The sequence below is a fragment of the Poromitra crassiceps genome (genome assembly GCF_964638095.1).
Source record: "Poromitra crassiceps genome assembly, chromosome: 20".
In the NCBI taxonomy this organism is placed as follows: domain Eukaryota; kingdom Metazoa; phylum Chordata; class Actinopteri; order Beryciformes; family Melamphaidae; genus Poromitra; species Poromitra crassiceps.
Window position 1 is genome coordinate 15,264,178 of NC_139637.1, and position 26,694 is coordinate 15,290,871.

Below are 26,694 nucleotides of genomic sequence, written 5' to 3' on the forward strand. Positions count from 1 at the left end.
CTGTGGAAGCTCCGTGGGAAAATGGCGGCGATTGAGTGCCAGACAGTCTGAATGAAATTGAATGTAACGTTCCCAATTCTATGTATTAAATTCTAAAAAACGACCCTCAACATTTGGGAAGGCTAAGCCACACAACTAGTTCGTTATAATCTAACGTCATGCTTCGAAGCCGACTTTACGACGATGAGGACGGTAAAGACTCAATCACATCAGGTCTCCGCGGACTACCTCGGAGATCTCTGTTACAGGCCCAAGGCGACGGCCAATCACAACTCTCGTGCAGCTGACGTCACGCACGTATCGTCGCCGCTGAGTCACATTTTCGAGCAGCCCCCGTCAGCCGACGGCGCCCCCCTCCCCGCATGACGGCGCTCCGCCCGCCGTCATACGGGGAGGGCGGGGCGAGGCTCTGACGGACGAGTCTGTTGTGGCCTTCAGGAGGGTGGAGATGAGGAAGGACAGACAGCAGCTGAGGCGTGGACGAGTGCCCCGCCAGCCTCAGATGTTCGCTCTGGAACCGGTAAGCATACAGGAAGTGAGTGGCGAGTCACGGGGTGTGGATCTCTCTGCTCTTTTGGAAAAAAACAACAAGTAATAACTATATATGGGATGAGGTGAGAGTGGATGCTACGGTAGGGGGAGGAGGTTGGAGGGCATCACATGTGCCGGTGGAGCTCTGGCAGCGAGGAGGAGGAGAGGGCGGGGCGCGGTTCGATTCCTCGGCTCTTCATAAAGGACAGCAGCTGCTCAGGGATCTCGGCCAAGACGTCCTTCGCCAGCCGGGCCATGCTCAGCACCTGGTTGCCAGATCTGTCGATGTAGTCTCGGAATGGAACGAACTGCAGCGGGGGGGCGGGGGGAGAAGATACGGTAGTTTATTTTGATGTTACTGTAATACATGGTATAATTATGTCACTGTCGTCGTGAAAACCGATTAAAAACCGTAAAGGCACACAGGAAGGAGGAAAGCAACATAACATGTTTCCTTTTGATTCTGACACAGACTTAAAGGGACATGCTGCTGACATTATGGATTTTAGTTGATTACTTTTCTTCTGCGGATGCTTTGGGCGTTTCACGCTACACTTAGCCGGGGTTAAGTCAGTCTGTTAGCCTGGGGCTAAGAGAGCTGTTAGCCCAGGGCTAAGAAAGCTTTCAGACTTGCACAATCCTGGCCCACTCCAAAGTGGGCTAAGCCCGACTTGAGCCCTGGCTAGCTGGCCCTGCTGCCAGTGTGAAACGGGGCCAGAGACGGGGCCAAGGAAACAATGAGACACTCACTGTTAAACTGGGTTAACAATGCGTGTGTGAAAAGGGGCTAAGTTAGCCTGGGGCTATCTTAGCCCTACTCAGTCTTAGCCCAGGGCTTGGATAGCTCCGGGCTAATAGCATGTAGTGTGAAAAGCCCTAATGTGGGTAACCAAGGGGCTCAAATGGCTTAAGTTTGCGATGTAGCTAGCGGTGGTATTGGTTTCAGTAACAATGCTAAGAAGCCACTACATGTATAAGGAATCAAATGCCCCCCAGCCCAGAGATGGGAAGTAACTAAGTACAAATACTTTGTTACTGTACTTACGTAGGATTTTCAGGTCCGTTTCTGTACTTTACTGAGTATTTATTTTTCTGACAACTTTTTTTTAACTTTTACACATTTAGTTACATCATTGTCACTCGAGCAATTGCGATGTCATCAGTGATGTAACTTGAGCGATAGTGATGTCAGCAGTGAGTGATGTCATCAGTGATATCACTCGAGAAATTGGGATGTCATCAGTGAGTGATGTCATTAGTGATGTCACTCGACACAAATTGTCCCTTCAATAAAGCCTTCCATTTGAGATGCAGTCTGACAGAGCTGAAGGAATGGCTGCTCGAGCAGAGCGTGGCGACAGACAGCTCCACGATGCCGCCTACAGAGGAGACCTGTTCAAACTCAGGGCCCTGCTGCAGGAGGAGCGCTTCAGAAGGCAGATCAATGAGAGGACGATTGTGAGGTACTACTATGGCTCCCCTCTGAAGCATGCAGTCTGGCAGGGTCACACTGCCTGTGTCGCCTACCTGATCACCCACGGAGCCCAGGTAGACCTAGCCGATGACGGATACTACCCACCGATCTACTCGGCCGTGTTTCGCGGTCACCTGGACTGCGTGCGGGTCCTCCTGAAAGCCGGGGCCGACCCCAACAGAAAGGTACTCGGCTACACCGTGGTCTGCTGTGCTGCCAAGGCGGGAAAGCTGGACATACTGCAGGAACTCATCAGGTTCCGTGCTGCTGTTGACATGGACAGCGATCACCTCGAGAGGTCTCCTCTCTACATCAGCACTGAACACAACCACCTGGACTGCTTCCGCCTGCTGCTCCAGGCCGCTGGCGTTCTGACGCGTGACGTGGCTTCTCGCCTGCTGGAGGTGGTGCTGCATAACAGGTGCCAGGCGGCCTTTGTCCAGCTGCTCCTGGACCACGGTGCCGACCCGGCCCTGGTGACGCAGGAGCAGGGACAGCTGGAGGAGAGGGCGGATCCCGAGGCACTCAGGGTCTTTCTGGAGGCCAAGAGATGTCCTCCCAGTCTGGCCCACGTGTGTCGGATCCGGATTCGCCAAGCGCTGGGCATACATCGCGTGAACCAAGTCCACTCCCTCCCACTAACACAAGTGATGAAGGACTTTGTGCTCTACCGAAACTGACTTGAAGGACTGCCCGTTTATTTATTTTAATTTCCTAGATTTAGTTCTTCAGTGACTGTGTTTCAAACAAATCCAGGACCAGAGATTAAATACCATCAGCATACACCACCTACTGTATATCCAATCCTACGATAAGTGGAGAGCTGTGTGTCCGTGTGTGCTCGGTTCATCGTCTCCAGAGTCCCCACCCTAGAATTGAGCATGCAAAAATTCTAGTTATCTTAAAATGTTGTGAGGTTCAGTTAGCTTTGCACAGAAACAGCTGGTAGAAATACTTTTTACTTTCTTGATTACATTTCAGAGCCTTTGATTTTTTTTTAACTTTTACAACAAATAAGTTGAATCAGTACTTCTACTTTTACCAGTCTTTTTTTACACAAGTAACTGTACTTCTACTTCTACTCTACTAAAGAATATGTGTACTTTTCCCATCTCTGCCCCCCCACCACCATTTTCCCCTTTTTATCCCCCATTAGTGATTTTAATTTATTTATCCTGGTTGCTGCTCCACCCTCTGCCGATCTGGGGAGAGCCGAAAACTGGCTCCATGCTTCCTCCGAGACATGGGCTGTTAGCCAGCCGCTTCTTTTCACCTGACAGGGGAAGCTTCACCGGTAGGACATAGCACGTGGGAGGATCACGCTATTCCAACAAGTTCCCCTCCCTCCGAACAGGCGCCCTTAACGACCAGAGGAGGCACCACATCAGCAACCAGGATATTGCATGTTTTTGGTGAAGGGGGTTCCTATATGAAGGAAACCCCCGGGAGGCACGGGGAGAACATGCAAACTCCACACAGAAAGGCCCTTTTGACGACCCCACCCGGGCGGTGGGCACTCGAGGACATGCGGACGGACGGGCACGCATTCCTTCAGCGCTCACAGCGTCCCAGGTGGGAATCGAACCCAGGACCTTCGAGCTGTGAGGCGACGGTAATAACTGGTTTGAGGCAGACAGCCTTCCAAGGCAACGCCATGTTATTGCAGCTAACGTTACACTTTGCCATATGATCAAATGTTCATTCAAAACAGATGATAAGAAATGTATGAACATAACTAGCTTTGTGTAAATTAACTCGTGTCATTGTTATTCACACAGTGGCTCAGCCAGTTAATTTACCAACCATCAAACTGCTCTGCTGCAGTAGTGACATTATCGCTAGCTATAGCTAAACTACGCCCGGAGCTCTGTCCTACTGGTAAAAGTGATTTCAGTTGCATTCCAGAAATAACTGGCTGTACTAAAATTAATAGGATTCCATATTGACAATTTGTATAGGCTAGTTTGGGGAAATTGTTTTAGCAGATGTGGGGGAAGTTCTTCTTCGCTGATGTTGCAAAGTCTAATTGGAAAGTTTCCTTGCGTTTGAGGCAGGGCAATAGAATTTATAACATGAAAGTATGCCGTGAATTGCCTTATGAAGACTGATCATCTGGCTGCTACCTTTATACGCTACCTTCTCCATTAAACTGTGCCTTGTCAGGATAAACCAGCCCTTGATCTCTGAATGAAACACACAGTAGGACAGACTTTTCCCCATGAGGATTATTAAAATTCTCTCTTACATCTTTTCAATATTCATACCCAGCATGTGGATATTGCAATTTACAATTAAGACACACCCATATTCTGATTTTAATTGTACTGAGCGGCAGATGAGACTTTACTCAGCAGGGGCCACTTTATTATAGACTTTTTGTTTGTGCAGCCAGCTCTGTGGAGTCACAGCTAAATAAAGCAAGACAAAACATGAAATTAAACATTCAACTTTAAAGGTGGACCTAATGCATTGGCCACTGAAGAATGTGGGTCAAGACGAGTCTCTAGCTGGGTTTCCATCCAAAGGTATCACAACGTTTAATCGAATTTTCAGAAAGTCGACAAAAGAAAATGCAATATTTTGCACGTTTCCACCCACTACCGTTATGCGTAATATCAGGAATGATGAAGAGGAGGGGCAATTCATTGACTTGATTAAAACATTGCCAGACACCAGTCAAACCCTCAAATGAGGGAAATTAACCACGTTCTCAGAATAAATGTGAGGTAAGAGAAAACATCCTAGCCTGATATTCAGACTGAAGTGGAGGAAATCATGATGGAAAGCTCTTGGTGATGGAGAGCGCACTGCTGTCTGCCTCTGCTAACGTTACACGTGCATGCCGTTGTCTCGCTATGAAAAACATCACATTAATTTAAAGTTTATACAGAGGTACGTAAAATGTATTACCAGACGCCACTCTTCTGCCAATTCTGGATGTGAGTCGCCTGTTATCCCGCTGTCTTCCTCCATTAAAACTGCATCTTTTTTAATGGAGTTTGCTTACAGATTCGCTAAAGCTGTTTCCACTGCATTTATCGCATTTCCTTTTATCGATACACCCTACTTTTCCGCCTCCCCCAAGCGTGAATTTTTTTTTGCGATATTTGGAGGTTTTATGGAATTTTCTGGGGTTTCCACTCAGGATGTTAATGCACAATTTGAAATTTCGCATAAAAACAGGTGGATGGAAACCCACCTACAGTCTATCAGCTTACATGAGTTACACAGCACTTGTATGACTCGAGCTGTAGCTGTGCTGTAATATGCAAATGTTTACAACTCCTTTATCTGTTTATGACCGTCATGCTCCGGTTTCACTCTGTCACGCTCAGGATTCACTCTGTCACGCTCAGGATTCACTCTGTCACGCTCAGGATTCACTCTCTCATGCTCAGGAATCACTCTGTCACACTCAGGATTCACTCTGTTGCTCTCAGGATTCACTCTGTCACGCTCAGTATTCACTCTGTCATGCTCAAGATTCACTGCTGTCACTCTCAGGATTCACTCTGTCACGCTCAGTATTCACTCTGTCATGCTCAAGATTCACTGCTGTCACTCTCAGGTTTCACTCCATCATGCTCAGGATTCACTCTGTCATGCTCAGTATTCACTCTGTCATGCTCAAGATTCACTGCTGTCACGCTCAGGATTCACTGCTGTCATGCTCAGGATTCACTGCTGTCACGCTCAGGATTCACTCTGTCACGCTCAGGATTCACTCTGTCATGCTCAGGATTCACTCTGTCACTCTCAGGATTCACTGCTGAACAACTTTGTGCAGGATTTGATGGTTGTGATAATACCATGGGAGCAATGTGACTGTCATTTATATCAGCAGGAAAATAATTGACTTTGCTTTCATGAGCTGGAGCAGGCATCAATAATCATCACAGTATGCAAGAATGCACCAAAATAGAAATATTGATTGAAATTTAATTTCCCATCACAAACAGCATTGCTGAATTATTACCATAGTCAGGTTAAATGGATAGTTCACTTTTTTCAAGTCTAGTTCAATTTTTAATTAAGAGTTAAGCGAACCGGAGCCAATTTCCTTGTATGTGTACATACATGGGCCAAAAAAGCTGATTCTGATTTGCTACTTACCGATGTTGATGTTGATTGGTAGAGTTCTTTCTCGGCAAGCGAATTGAAGCAAAATAGGGCTAGACTTAAAAAAAATTGAATTATCCCTTTAAGGGGAATCCGATAGAATCATACGGGATTACTATGTAATTACTGCTATAAGTGAGACAACCTGGTGGGAGAGGAATGTGAATATCTGATACTGCATTGTCACTGCAGTATCAGATAGGAGAAATTGATCCTCAAACTTCAGGTTTTTAGGCCATGTTCACATTACAGGCAAATCCGATTTGCTGCTAAAGTCATTCATCATCATTATCTTGATTGGTTTCCCAAATCTGATTTGGGAGTGTGTCCGCACTGCCACAAATCTGATTTGGGCAAGTGTTCAAGTCGGATCTGTGTGTCCAGATGCAAGGAGCCAATGAGCCAACATACAATGTTTCTGGCAGTGTTTGCATGTCTGCTCTCTGCTCTTCAAGTCCTCGCCCCCCTGCAAAAGACACTCTCAAATCTGATTTGGGTGATCAGCGCATCCACACTGAAGTCGAAAGCAGATTGGAAACTACCTCCATATGTGGTTTGGGACAAGTGACACAAATCAGACTTGGAGCGTCCAGACTCATAAAACCAATCTGGATAGAATCATTAATAGGTCATTAAAGTTCACAAATCAGATTTGGCCTCCTAGTCTGAACATGGCCTAACAGGTTTCTACAAATACTACATGCACACACACACACTTTTAAAACATAGTAATGTAATAGGTCTATCAAATACAGCATGTGTCTCATAAGACACCATAAAAATGTTACTATTATCTTTTCAGTACTTAGGGATGAGAATGAGTTGTAAGTGGGAGTTTATTGTAGGAAGTCATGTTTTTTCTGTTGCAACAACACAACGAAACAGCCACTTATATGCCAGTATTTGATTATGGCAATCTTTTATACGCAGATGCCTCCCTCCCAAAGTCTAGACAGCGCGCCTCGCAGAGCATCCGAGTTTGCTCGCGAGTGGAAAGCACTCATTCGTCATCGTACCTCGTACGTTCGGCTGACTGGCCCCGCCTCCTCCATTAGCAGACAGTGCGTTTGTGTGTAGGAGGCCGTTGTGTCTGTGTGTGCTCCCTGTTTGTGTTCTCGTGTCTGTAAAGAATAAAGCTGCAAATGCTGATGTGTGTTCTGCCCCCTCTTCACCAGCAGAGCTGTCTTCATCCGTCTCTGATGTGTGTTCTGCACCCTCTTCACCAGCAGGGTTGTCTTCATCCGTCTCTGATGTGTGTTCTGCCTCCTCTTCACCAGCAGAGCTGTCTTCATCCGTCTCTGATGCGTGTTCTGCCCCCTCTTCACCAGCAGAGCTGTCTTCATCCGTCTCTGATGTGTGTCTCTGATGTGTGTCCTGCCCCCTCTTCACCAGCAGGGCTGTCTTCATCCGTCTCTGATGTGTGTCTCTGATGTGTGTCCTGCCCCCTCTTCACCAGCAGGGCTGTCTTCATCCATCTCTGATGTGTGTTCTGCCCCCTCTTCACCAGCAGAGCTGTCTTCATCCGTCTCTGATGTGTGTTCTGCCCCCTCTTCACCAGCAGAGCTGTCTTCATCCGTCTCTGATGTGTGTCTCTGATGTGTGTCCTGCCCCCTCTTCACCAGCAGGGCTGTCTTCATCCGTCTCTGATGTGTGTTCTGCCCCCTCTTCACCAGCAGAGCTGTCTTCATCCGTCTCTGATGTGTGTTCTGCCTCCTCTTCACCAGCAGAGCTGTCTTCATCTGCCTCTGATGTGTGTCCTGCCCCCTCTTCACCAGCAGGGCTGTCTTCATCCGTCTCTGATGTGTGTTCTGCACCCTCTTCACCAGCAGAGCTGTCTTCATCCGTCTCTGATGTGTGTCCTGCCCCCTCTTCACCAGCAGAGCTGTCTTCATCCGTCTCTGATGTGTGTCCTGCCCCCTCTTCACCAGCAGAGCTGCCTTCATCCGTCTCTGATGTGTGTCCTGCCCCCTCTTCACCAGGCAGAGCTGTCTTCATCCGTCTCTGATGTGTGTTCTGCCCCCTCTTCACCAGCAGAGCTGTCTTCATCCGTCTCTGATGTGTGTCCTGCCCCCTCTTCACCAGCAGAGCTGTCTTCATCCGTCTCTGATGTGTGTTCTGCACCCTCTTCACTGCAAGCCGATTTAAAAGCCAAGCTGCTCTCATTGGGTAAGTTTAAATTGATGATGATTGGATCTTGCGGCAGAACCAATAAGGAACTGTCTTTGCCTGGTTTAATTAAGATTAAAACCATTTCTGCGCCTGTGAGCTTGCTCACTTGATATTGGACTGATGGACTTTGGAGCATTTAGAGAATTGCACTTTTGTGTCTCTTATTATGTGACTGAGTGTATTTTGTACATTGTTGCTTTGGATGGTTCATCTCAATGGGACTAACTAAATACATGTGCAAGTAATTAATCAAAATAAGGGGAACGGTAGTGGCCTTATGGTGCGTTACACTGTGCATGTAACCCAGCCTCCTCCTGGGACTACTCCCCCGTGCTGCCGCTGTTGATAGGAAGGTGTCAGGAGTTGTCTCCAGTAGGGCTGGGTTAAAAAAATCGATTCTCGGATTTTTAATCGATTTTCATTTTAACACATTGAATGCCAGCCATGTTTTCATTCCTGTAGGTAAGTTGTGCCAGGGGTGTTTTTGACGATTCTGGCTCATTTTAGAACAGCCGAGGATTCTTTTCTGTTAAGAATTCATGAACAACAATCATCTAAAAATAACTAATAGAATGTGTGCTTTCTCTGTCTAAAAGAGTTAGTTTGCAGAGTTAGTAGTTATGTAGATATTAGCCGTTGAGTACAGCATGGTTTCAGCGTCTGGAAATTTATTCAGAGATAAATGGCTTTTTGTGAAACAGTCACTTTAACCATTCATTTTTGGCATCAGTAAGACCGTCAGACATTCTAAACAATAGTTTTGAACAGTAATTTCCTCCATAACAACAGGAAACACCCCTCTCATTCAAACTCCTCCCTCCGTGTGTCTTCTCCTCCTTCCTCCTAACAGCGGGCGTGTCAGAAGCGCGTTGTGCTGCCTGCCTGTCTGTCTGCGTGCCTGCCTGCCTGCTTGCCTGCGTGCGGGGACGAGTCTGAAATGGATTACTGTAAAATCGCCAAGCCATTTCCTTGAATGGCTTGCTCCCGCGGTGTGTGTGTGTGTGTGTGTGTGTGTGTGTGTGTGTGTGTGTGTGTGTGTGTGTGTGTGTGTGTGTGTGTGTTCGCGCGTTGCTGCGCGGCTCTGGGGGGAAGAGATCTCTGTCCGTTCTGTGTGTGTGTCCGGGCTTCTGACTGTAAAATCGCCAAGCCATTTCCGCGGGAGGCGGCTGCTACGGGTCCCGTGGCTGTGGCTTCTCTCTGTATCTGTCGCCACTTAGTGGTCGGTAAAATAGATTACACACATGCTCTTGCTCCAAATAGTTATCTCGAAGATGTAAAAGGGGTTGATTGATGTCCCACCGTCAAAAAAAAAAAATGTTTATGTAAGACGAGTTAGCTCGTCCTTGGCACTTAAGCGCTGGATTATGTAAGACGAGTTAGGTCGTCTCTGGCACTTAATGTGTTAATGCTCGATTATCGATTCATATGTCCAGAGATCGATTTTTTTTTTTATTAATTTTTTTTTTTTTTTTACTAAACAGGCTAAAATATTGTGCTGTGTGTGGTAGTTGAAACATAGTTTCAAGTTGGCGTTTAATTATGTTTGTAGTTGAAACAAAAACATAAATACTGTAGGCTACATGAATCGAAATGTTTGATCATTATTAATATCTACTTTTAGAAATGATATAGGCTGAAATCAAATCACTGTGCATAATTGTGAAAGTGTCTTTATTGACAGATGAAAAGGCTGTTATTTACCCTTTGTCACCACGTGGTGAGTAAATATATGTGTAACTAAAACCATTAAAATTGACAACAGGTCTGCAACTTTTTTTCCCCATGTATCTACTTGGCTGGTTGGAAACCCCTGTGTTACATAACTGGACAGTCATGTAATTCAGGGTACAGCTCAAAAACCACGTTTTGGTATCACTAACCAAATCAATATTGAAAATTGATTGAATCGGAATCGAATCGAATCGAATCGAATCGAATCGAAATTAATCGATTCGCAACCTTGTGAATCGGAATCGAATCGATTCTTGAAATTTGAACCAATACCCAGCTCTAGTCTCCAGCAGTATGATGAGTACCTGCACAATGTCTCTCTCAGCAAGACGTCCCCTGGAGGACACTCTGACCTCGTCTCCATCCAACTCCTCCATGGCTACAGAGAGACACGGAGAGACAGAGAGAGGGGGGAAATGAGAGACAGAGGAAGAAAGAAAGAAAGAAAGAAAGAAAGAAAGAAAGAAAGAGAGGGGGAGAAGGTACAGCAACATTCCATTGTGTTTTTTCAGAGTGAGTGAAGGAAAGGAACGGACAGCATCATGTAGAGTAGGGTGATATGTTCCACGGGGGAAGAGTCAGAGTAGCGTATGTACTGAAGACATTTATACTTCGTATCATTTTGACATTTTGGACACACACACACACACACACACACACACACACACACACACACACACACACACACACACACACACAGACACACACACACACACACAAACTGACAGTGTGAAACTGAAGGTGACAGGCCAGAGGTTTTAGAGCTGGAAAAAGACAGACAAAAATAGAGTGCAGAGCCAAGTCAAAATGACAAACACAGGCGATAAGGCCAGGCAGATAGACACACACACGCACACGCACGCACGCACGCACGCACACACACACTGACCCCCCCCCCCCCCCCACACACACACACACACACACGCGCACACACACACACACCGACCCACACACACACACACACCGACCCACACACACACACACACACACCCATGCTGTCAATAATGCACGTGATTGGTCCACTCTGTCACGTCTCCTGGCTGCAGCTGTATCATAACACATGTCGCCTGTCCGCCTGCTGTCCAAACTAACACGTCCAGGATCTTTCAAACTTTAAAAACCTTTAAAACGATGCACTTCAAACCGGGGGCCCCCTGCTGGTTTCTATTGTTGTGTGGCCATTGTTGTACTCATTGCTCCAACCCACCACGCAAGCCAAATTCTTTGATCACCCCCTCAATGGCACCAAATAATATGAAATAAAAGCATTGATTAATTGTAACTCCACCCTCGTCATCTATTATGTTGAAATGCCCCTGTGGCCTAAATGTGCATGTGTCAGACCAAGCCATATAAATGACTGCAGAGGGAAGCTTTTTGGATCTTCACTCTCAATGCTGCATCTTCTGAGCAAGTGAATGACCAACCATGCTTCTTTCCTGCTTCCTCCGATGATCTCTTTCTCGTCCCCTGCTCTGTCTTTATGTGGAAGTCAATATCTAGATAGAACATGTCAATATTTGTAAATAAATATGTGAATCTGTTGGATGGATGATGTAATGCTCCCACTTTCATAGTGCTATGATGAATTAGCCTAGGCTACTTGCTTTGCCATAGGGGACACACGAGTGCTATTATTATGTATTGTATATATTTTCATATTCATATCTTCACATTCACTTTGATGGATGCCATGATTTTTCTTATATTTTTTCTTTCCATTTCTATCATTCAAAATGGCTGTCAGTGACATCACTGTGTAGGAGGGGTATATACACCCGCCCCTTTTTCATTGTTCTCCTTGACTCTGAGGCAGACAGACACCTGTCAAAACGTCACCCCCTGAGTCTTAAAGAAAGTAGATCCCACTCGTGTGTGATCAATAAATAGTGAGCATCTGTGTATGATCAATAAATGCTGATGCTTACGGGAGAGGAGTCTGTCGCTTGTACAACTCTGCTCAGTTAATAGCAGACACCAGCTGATCCAATTCAAAGTTGCCCACCGTCTCCACTAGTCCAAGCAGAAATTACACAAGATCTTCACCTCTGTCTCACCACTGTGTGACAGGTGTCAATGTCGGAGAGCACACTATCTCATGCCTTTTGGTTCTGCCCTTCACTAACGGGATTCTGGCCCAAAAATATTTGAGTGGAACTCTAAGGCCTATAGAATAACCATTCAGCCGGAGGCAGAACTCGCCATCTTTGGTTGCTCCGAGTCTCGGAGAACGTCCCTACAGCTGTGCAACAGTCTCTGACACAGGGGGACAACTGTTGCCGAGAAACTCATCCTGACAGATTGGAAGTCCCCCTCTTCACCCTCTTTTCAATTGTGGCTGACGGATATGACCTCTGTTATACGGATGGAGAGACTCAGGTTCCTGAGGACCGACTCACTTAACACATTGACTGCCAGCCGTTTTTTTCTTGCTGTAGATAGCTTCTGCCAGGGTTTTTTTTGAGGATTCTAGGCTCATTTTACAAGAGCCGAGGTTTCTCTTCTGTTACGACTTCGTGAACACCAATCATCTAAAAAGAACTAATAGAATGTGTGCTTTCTCTGTCTAAAAGAGTTAGTTTGTAGAGTTAGTAGTTATGTAAGCATTAGCAGTTGAATACAGCATGGTTTCAGCATCAGAAAAAATATTTAGAGATAAACGGCTTTTTGTGAAATTCGATAGAACAGTCACTTTAACCATTCATTTTTGGCATCAGTAAGACCTAAACAATAGTTTTGAACAGTAATTTCCTCCATAACAGCAGTAAACTTCCCTCTGCTCAACTCCTCCCTCCTGTGGGCGTTCTTTTTGGCTGCAGCGCCATGTCACAAGCACTTTCCTACCTTTGCAAATGCACTTTCTCATACTCTCGACCTCTCAAATAAATTTCTGAATAGAAATTAAATTACTCTAAATTATAGCGAAAAAGAAACAAAAAAGAATGGGTTGAAAATCCCATTCTAAAAGCCTTTTAGAATGGGATTTGTTTCCAATTTGGTGTCGGACTAGGGGGCAGTCCCCGCTTGTCACCAGTCTCATTGCTTTGCTGCGGGTGTGAGCCTGTCTGTGCGGCCGCTCTTTGAGGAAGTCTGGTTAGACTCGCTCGCTTCTTGGAGTTTTGGTTGAGGGCTTTGATGAAGCTTTTGCGATTCTGGTCATATGTATGCTGCGTGTTTCAAAGTGTGTCCCACCCGCAATCCACTATGCAAATCTGCAATGCCGCACCGCCAGCAATCAACGCGAAAACGAAAGCGCCTTCGCCAATCCACCTTCATGAGAATGGCTTCAGTCACACTGCTTTTTGCTTGCCTTCCTCCTTCCTTGTCACCACTTAGTGGGTCGGTGGAATGGGTTGTACACGTTGTACACGTCCAATACCTATATAAGAGATGTAAAAGGGTTCGATGCACATCCCACCGTCAAAAAAAAAAAATCGATTTTTTTGGACGAGTCAACTCGTCGCTGGCAGTGAACAGCTGGATTGTGTTTGACGACTACACTCGTCGCTGGCAGTCAAGGTGTTAAGAAATGTTTGGTTATTTGGGACCCGTTTCTGGCCTACCTCGTTGAGGTTGGGGGGGGGGCGACGGGTGACTCGCCCGGCTGGTTTCTCATGGACCCCGTGCGTGGGATCCCCGGGCACAGTGTCTCTTACAAGCATGTAAGCACCTTATGCGACTGGTAGCATGACGTAATACTGAATGTTGATCATATACGTATGTTGCGTTTGTTTTTTTCTTGTTCGTGTGTTATTCAAAAAGTTGAAAATAACATATTGGGGGGAAAATAAAATGAATAAAATAAATGGTCATGGTGAGCAAGAGCAGTGTGCAGGACCTACTTTCTTCAAGACTCAAGTGATACTTTCCAACGCCCCTGCACCAGAGAGAACTGGATGTGCCAATAACTCCTTTGAAAAATAAAGTCACCCCCTACAATAAACATGCAGACGGAATGAGTGCTCCAGTGTCTTACTCCGGGTAGTCTACTCGTCTGCAGTGTTATTAAAACGTTTTTCACTCTTTAAACTACCTTATATGTTGTCGGTATGTTGTATGTTATATTGCAAATGGGAAATAAACGGACTCTGACTGACTCTGTGGTGCTATACTAAGTGGTCCTGACCTTGTGACCCGCGCAGCCATGCCTGACTGGGTTCACTACCAGTCCGGCCAGTCGCGACTGTCTAACCAAGTAGGAAACAACACTCCATCCAGCACACTGAGTCATCACACCCTGCTGAGAGAGCAGAGCAGGAGCACACACGCACGCACGCACATGCACACACACACACACACACACACACACACACACACACACACACACACACACACACACTATTGCATGCACAGACCCGAGAATACACACGTGTACACTCCGACACACACACACACACACACACACACACACACACACACACACACACACACACACACACACACACTGGAAAGTCATTGATCAGTGGGCTGTGAAGGGCACACTTGACTCCATTGACGTTGTGCAGCTGCTCTCCTGGGAAGCCCCGCCCACTGCTTTAATAAACAGCCAATTAAAACTGTTGCTATAGTAATGCACTTCCAAATGTAATGTGCAATTAAAATTCAAAGTGTTTCAAATGAGCTTTCAGCCCTCCAGACTAGGGCTGGGTGATATGGACAAAATCCAATATCACTTTTGATATCAATATTTCAATACCAATATCACCTTTAAAACCAGGACAAGACAACACTTACAACCATATTACGATAATATCCAAAATCTCAAGATGAAATCTAGTCTTGTATCACAGACTAACCTTTCCACTGTGGAAAAGTTAGTCTGGAGTTCGGACAGCTATCTCAGTCGGTCGCCCCAGCACATGATTTGCTCGACTTGATATTTGCAAATATTTGAATCGGAACATTACCGTAAAACCGTGGTCAATTCGACGCATCAGATTAACTCGCCCATTTAGACTAAAATAGACGATAGAAAAGACTATGTTTTGGGGGTGATTGACAGGTCGCCTGTCCAGTGATCGCGCAGCTTGCCGATCACGCCTGTCTTTGTAACAGGATTAAACATCTTTCCAGTTTGGGGCGAAACACGGTTTTGGTCTATATAGCTAATTTCACCTTTTCATAACAGCTGTAGGGGGGTAAATTTTTATATAACTCCCCGTTTGGAGTAAAATAGATGATAGAAAAGGGGGTGATTGACAGATCGCCTGTCCAGTGATCACGCAGCTTGCCGATCACGGACCAATAGCAGGCGGAGCTGCGGCTCTGGGAAACTCCCATCTCACGTGAGGTGCGGAAGGACTCAACGCATTCCCTCCCACTCTGCTGACGAAAAATCAAGATGGTGACGGCCAACGTTTGAACTCCGCCAGGTAGAAGAAATTAAATTGGATAGCTGTGTCCATATTGTTTATGTCTATGTTAAATACAGAGAAATCCATCTATCCATCTTCAACCACTTATCCGGGATCGGGTGGCGGAGGTAGCAGTTCCAGCAGGGGACCCCAAACTTCCCTTTCTCTGGCCACATTAGCCAGCTCTGACTGGGGGATCCTGAGGCATTCCCAGGCCAGCGTGGAGATATAATCTCTCCACCTATAGCCCTCAGTCTGCCCTGTGGTCTCCTCCCAGTTGGACATGCCTGGGCTGGAACACCTCCACAGGGAGGCGACCAGGTGGCATCCTTACCAGATGCCCGAACCACCTCAGAGAAACTAGAGCTGAAATACTAGGAAAAAATCTCCACTATTAAAGGAACACTCCGCCCATTTTCAACCAGCTTTGTATCATTAGAACATCAGTAGTATATCAGAAAACTGTAAACGGTTTTGAAGTCTGTCATTTAATTTGACAGTTATTGAGTGTTAAAGTGTGGACCAGTGACATCACTGGTCCACACTAACTCAAATTAATAACTCATTAACTCAAATCAACTCTCAATAACTGTCAAAACTATTCATCATTCATCTAGTTTGACAGTTATTGAGAGTTGATTTGAGTTAATGAGTTGTTAATTTGAGTTAGTGTGGACCAGTGATGTCACTGGTCCACACTTTAACACTCAATAACTGTCAAATTAAATGACAGACTTCAAAACCGTTTACAGTTTTCTGATATACTACTGATGTTCTAATGATACAAAGCTGGGTGAAAATGGGCGGAGTGTTCCTTTAACCATCAACTCAATAAAGTACTCGTTGTGACAACTTGAACCTGTGTTGATTTCTTTTGTAGTTATTCTGATGTTCCACAGAAGCAGCACTTGTTAAGACAGCTATTCACCTTATGTTCATACGCGGGGGTGGGCCAAATTCTTCCGGGTCGTGTTAATACTTCCGGCGGTCACGGCGCGAAATACAAATTAACGTCAGAAGAAGAGAGTTGTTTTTGTAGCGGACAGTGCAGGGGGTAAAACAAAGAACGTAGCCTACTACTTTGAGCTTGGTACACAGCAAGCAAGCGGAGTATCCACTGTTAGCCAGGTCAGATAACGTTATCGTCGACAATGACCAGCACTTTCTTGTAAAACATATCTGGACTCCAACAAAGAAAGCTTCAGATGGTTTTCTCTCCTCCGAGCGCAGCGCGAGCCACTTATGCCTATAAGACCCGCAGACATTAACGTAATTCCCTGGAATGCGAGAATTAACGAGCCAGTCACATGGCGCTGCATTCTTAGACATTGCCGTTTGCTTTTATTTGGTATGTTACATACAATTGGCTAAATTATTAGTTAATTCAAAGTTAGATGATATTGGAGTAGTCGGCCTTTTTCTTCTCTTTTTTTGTTTTTTTTGCCGGAAGTCAACCGGGTCAAATGGCCGTGGCTACATAAGGTGAATAGGCCAGTTGTGAAAATATACTATAATCAAAGAAATCAAACACTCACCGTCAAACTCAGCCGGCCCCACACCTACGATGATGATGGACATGGGGAGCGATGCCGCCTGCACAGGAGACAGCAGCCGTGGGATCAATACATTTTCAATTCAGTTCCTTCATCCGCACCTCCAGCCTCAAAACCATTTCTGAAGTTAGTGGAACAAAAACTGACGGCGGAAAAAAGAAAAAAACAGAAGTGGCATTCCCGCCGACTTTGTGTGCAAGAATCCCATTTTCAACTCAAAGCCAATCAGTGCTGTGTTTGGCTCGGCCACATCTCGGGAGTGTTTTTTCAAACTGCAGTCGATGTCTGAGGGAAGTTTCGCTGCACACAGGACGGGCCAGAACTGAGTTCTGAAAGCCAGAGATTTGAGCAGCTCGCCAAATAATCACCGAGCTATTGGTATTGATTCAAGAAAGTCGTGGATTTGTCCTCGACACACCGGCACAAAAGTTCTGCAAGAATACTCCGCAAAGAAAACTCTTGAGTAGGAGAGGAGTTAAAGCACATTATCTGACTGCATTTATCTAAAAAAACAACAACACTTATAAGGCAGTTAGAAGAGAGAAAGGCATTCAAAAACCTGAAGCACATAACTTTCCTTTCTTTGCCCCGACGGCTATAATAGGAAGCAATCAGCCTAATTACATCACTAACCTCTTAATGTAGTCAGTATAATCGATAGGTTATTGAAATAACTGACCTCCCACGGAGATATTAGACTGGCTTAAATACATTGATTTTTAATCTTCATTACTTTTAGTCGGTTGGAATCTTGAACACAAACCAAGTCATACTCTAGGCCGGGCAGAGGTTTTCAAAGTGGGAGGCGGGCCTCCCCAGGGAGGCTCCAAGCAGTTTCGGGGGAGGCTCGGTGAATGGAAGTTAAAAACAAACAAACATTAGATGAGTTGTTAAAAGGAGATCACATAGAATAGCCTAAATGTGTGTGATTTGGTTAAAGAGATAGTTCAGAGATACAGTAGTTTGGGTGGAATTTGTCCGTTTTTCCCACCGTCCCAGAGTCAGAAACTAAGAAATCAGAAAGAGACTTTCCCATGTATTTGGTGTTGTCTGAACTAAGTGTGTCAAACAGCGATATCAGGCTGTCTTGGCTCAATTGCTAAGTATCTATGGGATCAAACAACACAATCATGATCCCATACGCATCCAGGAACTGAGCGAGGGAGGCTCCTTTTTCCAGTCTTGGGGGAAGCCCACAGTCTCAGACTTTGAAAACCCCTGATCTAAGGCTTTTTTTTTTTTACAGTACTTCCTGGTGAGTAAGTGGATTTGTGGACTGAGCGCAGATGGCTAATTGCTGGGACTGATGGGATGCCCAAAGATCAAAGCGGTAGAAAGGGCAACGTTCAGGAACTGAAGTGGAGCTTTTGTCCCATGTCAGACCTTGAGTCATCTTGGCAAAAGGAAGCTCGCTTCCACACTCTCACAGAAAAGAAGAGAAACGCCTGAGATGTACATCTTAGAAACGGAAGGAGAGATCCCAGATGTCAGAACCGCCCCGCGTGCCGCTGAATGAAGCCATTGTCTTCCTGGGTTGGTGTAATAAAGGTGAACACGATACACTCTGGAGGCGTGCGGGAGGCTTTCCAGGAAAATGAATGAAAGTCATTTCTATGACATTTTCAAACGCTAGAATGGACAGAATAAAAGGTGTTTTTTCTTTTTCGGGGGTTAGAATGCTACAGATTGAAATTCAATCACTTTGAAACGACGGAAGAATCAAAGGGCACATTTCCCCAAGTGGTTTTTTACGCTAACATGTTATTGAACGAGATGACAAAACAGAGTAGGGAATATTCAAAAAGTCCTCTTCGGATGCCTCTTCTTTACCTGAACAGGATTGAACAGAAGTGCGACTATTGGAACAAGCGCTTTCGAAGTGTGTCCCTTGGCCCTACAGTAAGTCTGCAACACGTCCTCATACACAAACGACAGAATAAGTCGATTTCCAATGACTCCCAGACTGAGCGAAACGGTATGGGCAGGTGATACGCCTCGTGTGGGACACGGTTCATTTGAAACACGTCATGTCGGATAATTTGAAAAACAGCTTGGTTAAGTTTAGGCAACTAAAACAACTTGGTTAAGGTTATAGGCAACTAAAACGACTTGGTTCAGGTTATAGGCAACTAAAACGACTTGGTTCAGTTTAGGGTTATGGATTGGGTTATGTTAACGTTAACGTTATGGATTGGGTTGGGTTACGGTTAAAAACTGACCACACTGGGACGCAGCCACGCAGGATGGGTCAAACACGGAAGATACATTCCACGGCGCCTCTCTGCACACAGTATGTGTCGGTGACTACAAAAGACGGGCTCGTCCGTGCAATCGTTTTTGTTGTGAGGACAGGCTGCATGCGTTTTTTAAACTTCTCAAGTTTGGCACTTTTCTGAGTGCTAAAAAAAAGCCATTTGTCAGCAGCATCGTGTGGAATGTGCAACGTCCACCTGAAATGATGAGGGAAAGAAACCAGCTCTGTGAAGGAACTAAAGAGTTTGATATCCATCGTTTATCTGCACGTGTGTGTGTGTGTGTGTGTGTGTGTGTGTGTGTGTGTGTGTGCGTGCGTGCGCGCGTGCGTGTGTGTGTGTGTGTGTGCGTGCGTGCGTGTGTGTGTGTGCGTGTGTGTGTGTGCGTGCGTGTGTGTGTGTGTGCGTGCGTGCGTGCGTGCGCGTGTTGTGTTTACTCACATTGACCACAGCCTCCTTGGTCTGGACCATGTCAGAAATCACCCCATCTGTCATCATCAACAGGACAAAGTACTGAGAGCCATCTGTAATCTCAGCCGCACAGCTGACACACACACACACATGCACGCACGCACGCAAGCACGCACGCACGCACGCACACACACACACACACACAGACACACACACACACACACACACACACACACACACACACACACACACACACACACACTTTTAAATACTTTTATTTGGATCTAAACAATGAAAGATCCAACTATGAGAGGGTACAGTATGATAAAAGCACACCGGATGTATGTGCTTGTGGACAAGAAGTAGCATAATGATAGCTTAAAGCCCTCCTCCAGTCAGGTTTCTACCTGTTGAATGCTTGGTGTTTCTCAATGAGAACGTAGACCAGCCATTCTATAGAGACACTGCAAAACACGTCATCATTCAGAAGCCACGCCCAAGACGGGGGAAAATACAAGGAAGCACTGCCTGGCGACTGCAGCTAGCAAAACAAACCGTGGCTAACCGGGGCGAACGGAGGAACTCTCATCAGATATAAATAGTTTTGCGGGGTTTTACAGGGAGTTGGACAGTTTTCTTTTTAGATAATGTCAAAAGATTATTTCGGTACACTTCCTCCAACGGAGAGGGAAAGGTACTTCGAGAAAATGAACTCAGTTGGCCTGGAGCAGTGTCCCTTTTCATTGCCCAAACAACGCTGGATAAACGATCCCACACAGTGGCCTGAAGTGAAATACTATGACATGAGCTTTTAGGCATGTTTAAATGAATGAAAATAACGCTGGTGTAACATCAGACAGATGGCATCAGACACGCTGGCATTCTCCTATGTCACGTAGTTGCACACAAAGATCATATATATGGAAGATGAACACTCCAACTTACTTCCTTGACAGCTAAATCCACATTTTCTTCTCGCGAATGCTCAATGGCCTCCTTGTTTTGCTCGGGAGTCCAAAAAAACTTTAATTGGCGATTTTTTACATTTGTTGTCAGCTTTTAGCTATGTTTAATTCAAGGAAAATGACGCTGGTGAATGGGACTGAACGGAGCGATTTCCCCCGTGATGGGCGTGGCCTATTTCATGCAGTGTCTCTATGGGGGCAAAAGGCACCTAACCCTGAACAAACTGATAGAAATGGTTTTCAATGGATTCTGGTACTATTATTATTGGGCATGTTAAATAACATACTAAAAATCCAGGAAAATCAAAATTCCGGAAAGGGTTCATTTTCAGGATGGCGGCTAAAAGAGGGCCACATTGGAAATGAGTTTTGGAAACTGTATGTGTTATATAGCATGCCTGATGGCTATGCATCGTTTTTCATGATCAAACTAAACTACCGTAAACTAAAGTAAATTGGCGAGGGTTTCTCCTGCTAAAACAAAAATGCCAATTAAGACGCCCAAGATGACATTCTTTGGCTCGTTGGCTAATGAATGGAGATGCCAAGCGTGCCGTTCCATCCAAAGGATGCACTGCAAAAATGGGACTACATCTCTGAGACTAGGCCAGCGACCGTTTCGCTTTGTCGGTAAAAACGTGTTTATTCAAACATCAAGCAAACAAAAATGGATAGAGAGAGAGAGAGAGAGAGAGAGAGAGAGAGAGAGAACGGTCCTTTTAAAGTGACTTTGACTTGACTTTGAAAGTGGACTTGACGCCCTGCCACACACACACCATGGTAACAGCTTTAGTTTCTCTGATGCTGGCCCCGCGTATACGTGGCAGAGAGAGAGTTGTTGTTGATCACCTAAAAAAAAAACGTTAACCCACCCAAGACTCAGAAAGACTCTTGAAAGAATAATAACGAGCAGCCGGAGAACGTGAAGAATGTGACCCGGCTGGCTCGTTTCCACGCCACTCTTCATGTCCCCATCGACACGCCCGGCGGGCTGGATGAGAAAACAAACGAGCGTAGCCACACGGGCCAATCTCAGCCCTGGGTTGGTATCATTGCCAGACGCCAGCAAGAGGGCGCCATCTAATACCAACCTGTTCCACCTGGCTGGCCACATTGATCTGTGTGTGTGTGTGTGTGTGTGTCTCATGTGTGTGTGTGTGTGTGTGTGTGTGTGTGTGTGTGTGTGTGTGTCTCGCGTGTGTGTGTGTGTGTGTGTGTGTGTGTGTTTGTTTAAATTGGTGATTTCTCTGCCCCTCTAAATGAGAGTTTGTGTCCTTCAGAGCAGCCTAGAGGTGGCAGACACATTATAGGACGAGAGGTACTCAAACATTCTTACCATGGCGGTGCCCGCTAGCGGAACCGTGGTCATGGGGGGGGGGATCAGTCACTCAGTCCTGCGGTCAGGACAGATTGGTACGTATCATGACAGATTATAATTGGTAACCATTTAAGAGCTCCCAGAAATATTTCCCCAATCAGCCTGACGGGTTAAAGGTAAAGATGTCAGACTTTGACAGGCCGTTAACTTCAACACGGTAAGTCCGATTTTCACCAAGCTTTTTTCCACAATTTTCCTCGTGGAGCCTGGAAAGTTTTTGAGATATTTGTAAAGTTTTGAAAAACACCCCCCCCCCCGCCCCCCATCCCTCCAGTGACATCACTGACATCAGTGATGCCACAATGCTGATGATGTCACATCACTGATGACATCATCGTGGGACAAAAATGTAAACAGAAAACAGAGCCTGAATATTGCCAAATAGATAGATAGATAGATAGATGATAGATAGATAGATAGATAGATAGATGATAGATAGATAGATAGATAGATGATAGATAGATAGATAGATAGATAGATAGATAGATGATAGATAGATAGATAGATAGATGATAGATAGATAGATAGATAGATGATAGATAGATAGATAGATAGATGATAGATAGATAGATAGATAGATGATAGATAGATAGATAGATAGATGATAGATAGATAGATAGATAGATGATAGATAGATAGATAGATGATAGATAGATAGATGATAGATAGATAGATAGATAGATAGATGATAGATAGATAGATAGATAGATGATAGATAGATAGATAGATAGATGATAGATAGATAGATGATAGATAGATAGATAGATAGATAGATAGATGATAGATAGATAGATAGATAGATAGAGATAGATAGATAGATAGATAGATAGAGATAGATAGATAGATAGATAGATATATGATAGATAGATAGATGATAGATAGATAGATGATAGATAGATAGATAGATGATAGATAGATAGATAGATAGATAGATAGATGATAGATAGATGATAGATAGATGATAGATAGATAGATAGATAGATAGATAGATGATAGATAGATAGATAGATAGATAGATAGATGATAGATAGATAGATAGATAGATAGATGGATGATAGATAGATAGATAGATAGATGATAGATAGATAGATAGATAGATAGATACATAGATAGATACATAGATATATAGATAGATAGATAGATAGAGATAGATAGATAGATAGATAGATGATAGATAGATAGATAGATAGATAGATAGATACATAGATAGATACATAGATAGATAGATAGATAGATAGAGATAGATAGATAGATAGATAGATAGATAGATAGATAGATAGATAGATAGATAGATAGATAGATTCAACAGGGGGCACTACAAATGCCAAAACTGTATGATGATGAAATTGTGTGACATTTGGTACGCATGTTCAGGGCTGTACTAGTCAAAAGAATTTTTCACCCACTCAAGTTTCACTATTTTCTCTTGATAAAGTTTTTCCCTTTTTGTTTCTCCCACTTTTCTCCGCAAATGAACTTGGCCAAATCCCGCTGGTGTCCCGGTCGTTGCTCCGCCCCTCTGATGATCTGGGAAGAGTCCCCCCCCCCCCCCCCGTGCTTCTTTTCACCTGACGGCGAGGAGTTTCAACGACAAGACGTAGTGCACCGGAGGATCACGCTATTCCCCCCCAGTTTCTCCCCGTGTATTGCACGTTCAATCACACAACGCGCCGGACACTGATGTGAAACGCGGTCCGGTCCGGACCCGGACTGTGGTCCGGAGTTTCTGAAGTCCTGCACTAAGATTTCAATGCAATGCCAAAGACACTGACGTTTTCAGCAGATGGAATATTGCGGTCTTAAACAAGCAAGAGTGCAGGCATTTCAAAACAACACAAACATGAGAGCACCAGGAGCGGCAGATATTTTTGTGCGTTTATTAACCTATTAATCCTATATTGTGGGGTGTCAGCTGTAAGGCGCTGCAGACAAGGAATGTCTTTCTGTGTGATTTATTATTCCCAGAAAGCAATCATTTCAACGGGGATTAGACAGTATTTAGTGCCTACAGTGTCTTTCAGCAGACAGGAGGAGGATGGAGATGTTCCTCCAGGAACATTTTATTTATTTATTTTATTTTATTTTATTTTATTTACTGTTTTTTACGTTTAGGGAGATACTGTGTGATACTGTGTTATGCTATGTTGTTGTGTTATTTCATGCCTGAGTGCGAGCAACTGCAACTTGTCCCAATTTCGCCCCGGGGATCATTAAAGTCTTTCTGATTCTGATTCTGATTCTGAGGATGGAAGCGCAATCACAACTTTTTGATTTAGACTGTGATCTCTTATTCTTGATGCAAAAATAGTGAAGGCACTTAACACTATAGGGGGGGGACTACTTGTCATGTAAAATGTAGAAATTCTGACATTCTTTTCTGAAAATCACTGCTTTAGAAACTACAGTCATATTTTTCAAAACCATACAAAGAGAGTGGCATATGATCGATTTTAGCCCTCTCTCACCAAGAAGTCTATTTTTGACAGGTCCATTCCACGGAGACGGACTGTGATTCCAAAACTGCTACTGAGATATTTCACAAATCCATGTCCAAAGAGGTCAAAACTCCAGCAACACGTGTAGTACTATAAATAATAACTGTATTATTAATCAATATTATATTAATTAATATTATATTAAACCCACATTTGTTTTTACCTTTTAGTCTGAGTGAAATGTTAAGCGATCTCTTCTGTTTCTAAATATATCTGAACCGTTTGGTTTGAAGAAGTAAAACTCTTTTTATAAGCATTTTAACGAAATGTCTATGGGAAAATAAATGGCGGAGGAAAATCTCTGGTACAGTGCTGAAGCAGGAAGTGACGCTCCACTTTGGCTCTCTATGCAACACAACAAATTAAAAAGGAGACAGCAACCGACAAACACATCCAAACGGTGAGCATAACTCAATACTGCACACCACAAGGTCGCCTATTAAGTCTTGTGAAAATAGATCACGTATTACTGTAAGTCCTGTGAAAATATATAAGCCTCACACTTTCCTGGATGACTTACAGGGCAACTTTAGATGCAACTCATGTACTCAATGTAACTTCACAACAAGAAGCACCCACTTCAACCACCCACAGAGCGGTAAAGCTATCAAAATTAAAGGCAAAATCACATGTTCCACTACCAGTGTGATTTACCTGCTTAAGTGCCCCTGTGGATTGGGCTATGTGGGAAAGACTAACAGAGCTTTGAACTTTGAAGGCCCGCATAGCAGAACACCGGAGCACCATACGCACAGGTGATATAAAGAGTCCTGTTGCGAGACATTTTAATGAACTAAACCATCCTGTGGCTTCTCTCCGCTATACAGGTGTTGAACATGTTCTCCCACAAAGGAGAAAAGGAGACACAGAAAGATGTCTTCTTCAACGAGAACTTTACTGGATATACTACCTACAGACAAGGCCCCCCCGTGGTCTTAATGAAGACTTTTCCATCAAACCCTTCCTGTAAATCCATTGGTGAATGCTATGGGCCTAGAAAACCACATTTTCACCTCTGAGAAAGTCCTCCATTTTGACGCCTCGCCTTCTTTGATTAATATATTTTTTGATAATTCGATGATTTAATATCTTCTTCCACTATCATGTATTGTTGTTGTTTATATTTTTTGTTGTTTCGTTTTTTTATGGGGGGTAGAGTGTTAATATATCTCACGAGATCATAGTAGCCTACCCTCAAGTCATTTTAGAATTTATAGGCCACATGAATAAAACTTAATAGCCCCTTATTGTGTATTTTCGAACTTGTTGTATATATTGCTCCTTTTCACATTAGCTATATATTCTTAGCAATGTCAGACTCTTTCTAGGTTAAACATGTCTTTTGACACCTGATGTCCACCACACTGATCACCAAACATGATCATGGCCACACCCACAGGTGGGACCCAGATCCTTCGTGAGGAACACCTGAACCTCTCTTGATTATTGCTGCCTGACCTGACGAAGAGCCTGCAACGGCTCGAAACGTTGTCTTTTAAAATGCAAAATTAAACAAAACATTGGGAGCTATTCAGTGTCGCGAGTCTCTTTTAATCTTGAAAAATAATATAACTTGCAGAGTTAGACCAGTGGACAGTACATAAAAAGTTATAACAATACCTCAATACATCCCAGCTGAACACATGGTGCAACCCAATCGTATGCACGCACGCACGCGCACACAGACACACACAGAGACACACACAGACACAGACACACACAGACACTGAGACACACACAGAGACACACACACACACACGTTCACACACTCACTTCGCCACTTGGTTGATAACGGGTGCGAAGTTGGTGGGTCCGTACAGAGTGACGGTCCTCAGGCTGTGGAAGTAGGCCTCCAGGACGCCCTCTATACCCACACAGGTAGGATTCTCACCATCACCACTCTGAAATAGACAGGAGCACAAATACATCACTGCTGTGCACTGCTCATCCATATAATATATCATTGGCAATTTTACATACTGTAACAAGTCCGACGAGTCTGTTTGCAAGCACACCAATATCCCGTAAGAAAAGTTGTTACGAATTTTACTAATAGTCTGTCTTTTGTATACTATTATGTTTTTTATGACTACTCTACTAGTACTTTTCGGTTGGTGCATGGAGACGTCATATCCCATTCACAATAACTCTGCTAAGCTCTCATAACCCTGATGCAGCCAATTACTGTAAGAAAAATCCAATTTAAATTCCTGAGATTTAGTGGTATTAGCCGGGTCTCTCAGGCACACCGCCACACAGTCA

The 26,694-nt window shown here is 44.5% G+C and overlaps 1 protein-coding gene across 1 annotated transcript in view; it reads right to left on the reverse strand.

Moving 5' to 3' along the window:
* Positions 1–656: 656 nt before the first annotated feature.
* LOC310794764 (copine-9-like) overlaps positions 657–26,694 on the reverse strand; it is a gene marked incomplete at its 3' end in the record, with an annotated part of 156,220 nt that continues 130,182 nt past the window's right edge. The window contains exons 16-20 of the mRNA XM_083656800.1: positions 26,206–26,333; positions 19,625–19,727; positions 16,914–16,971; positions 10,330–10,403; positions 657–839 (exon numbers count right to left, since the gene is read on the reverse strand). Of these exons, the coding sequence (XP_083512926.1) occupies positions 657–839; positions 10,330–10,403; positions 16,914–16,971; positions 19,625–19,727; positions 26,206–26,333 (546 nt within the window). The remainder of the gene's footprint in view (positions 840–10,329; positions 10,404–16,913; positions 16,972–19,624; positions 19,728–26,205; positions 26,334–26,694) is intronic.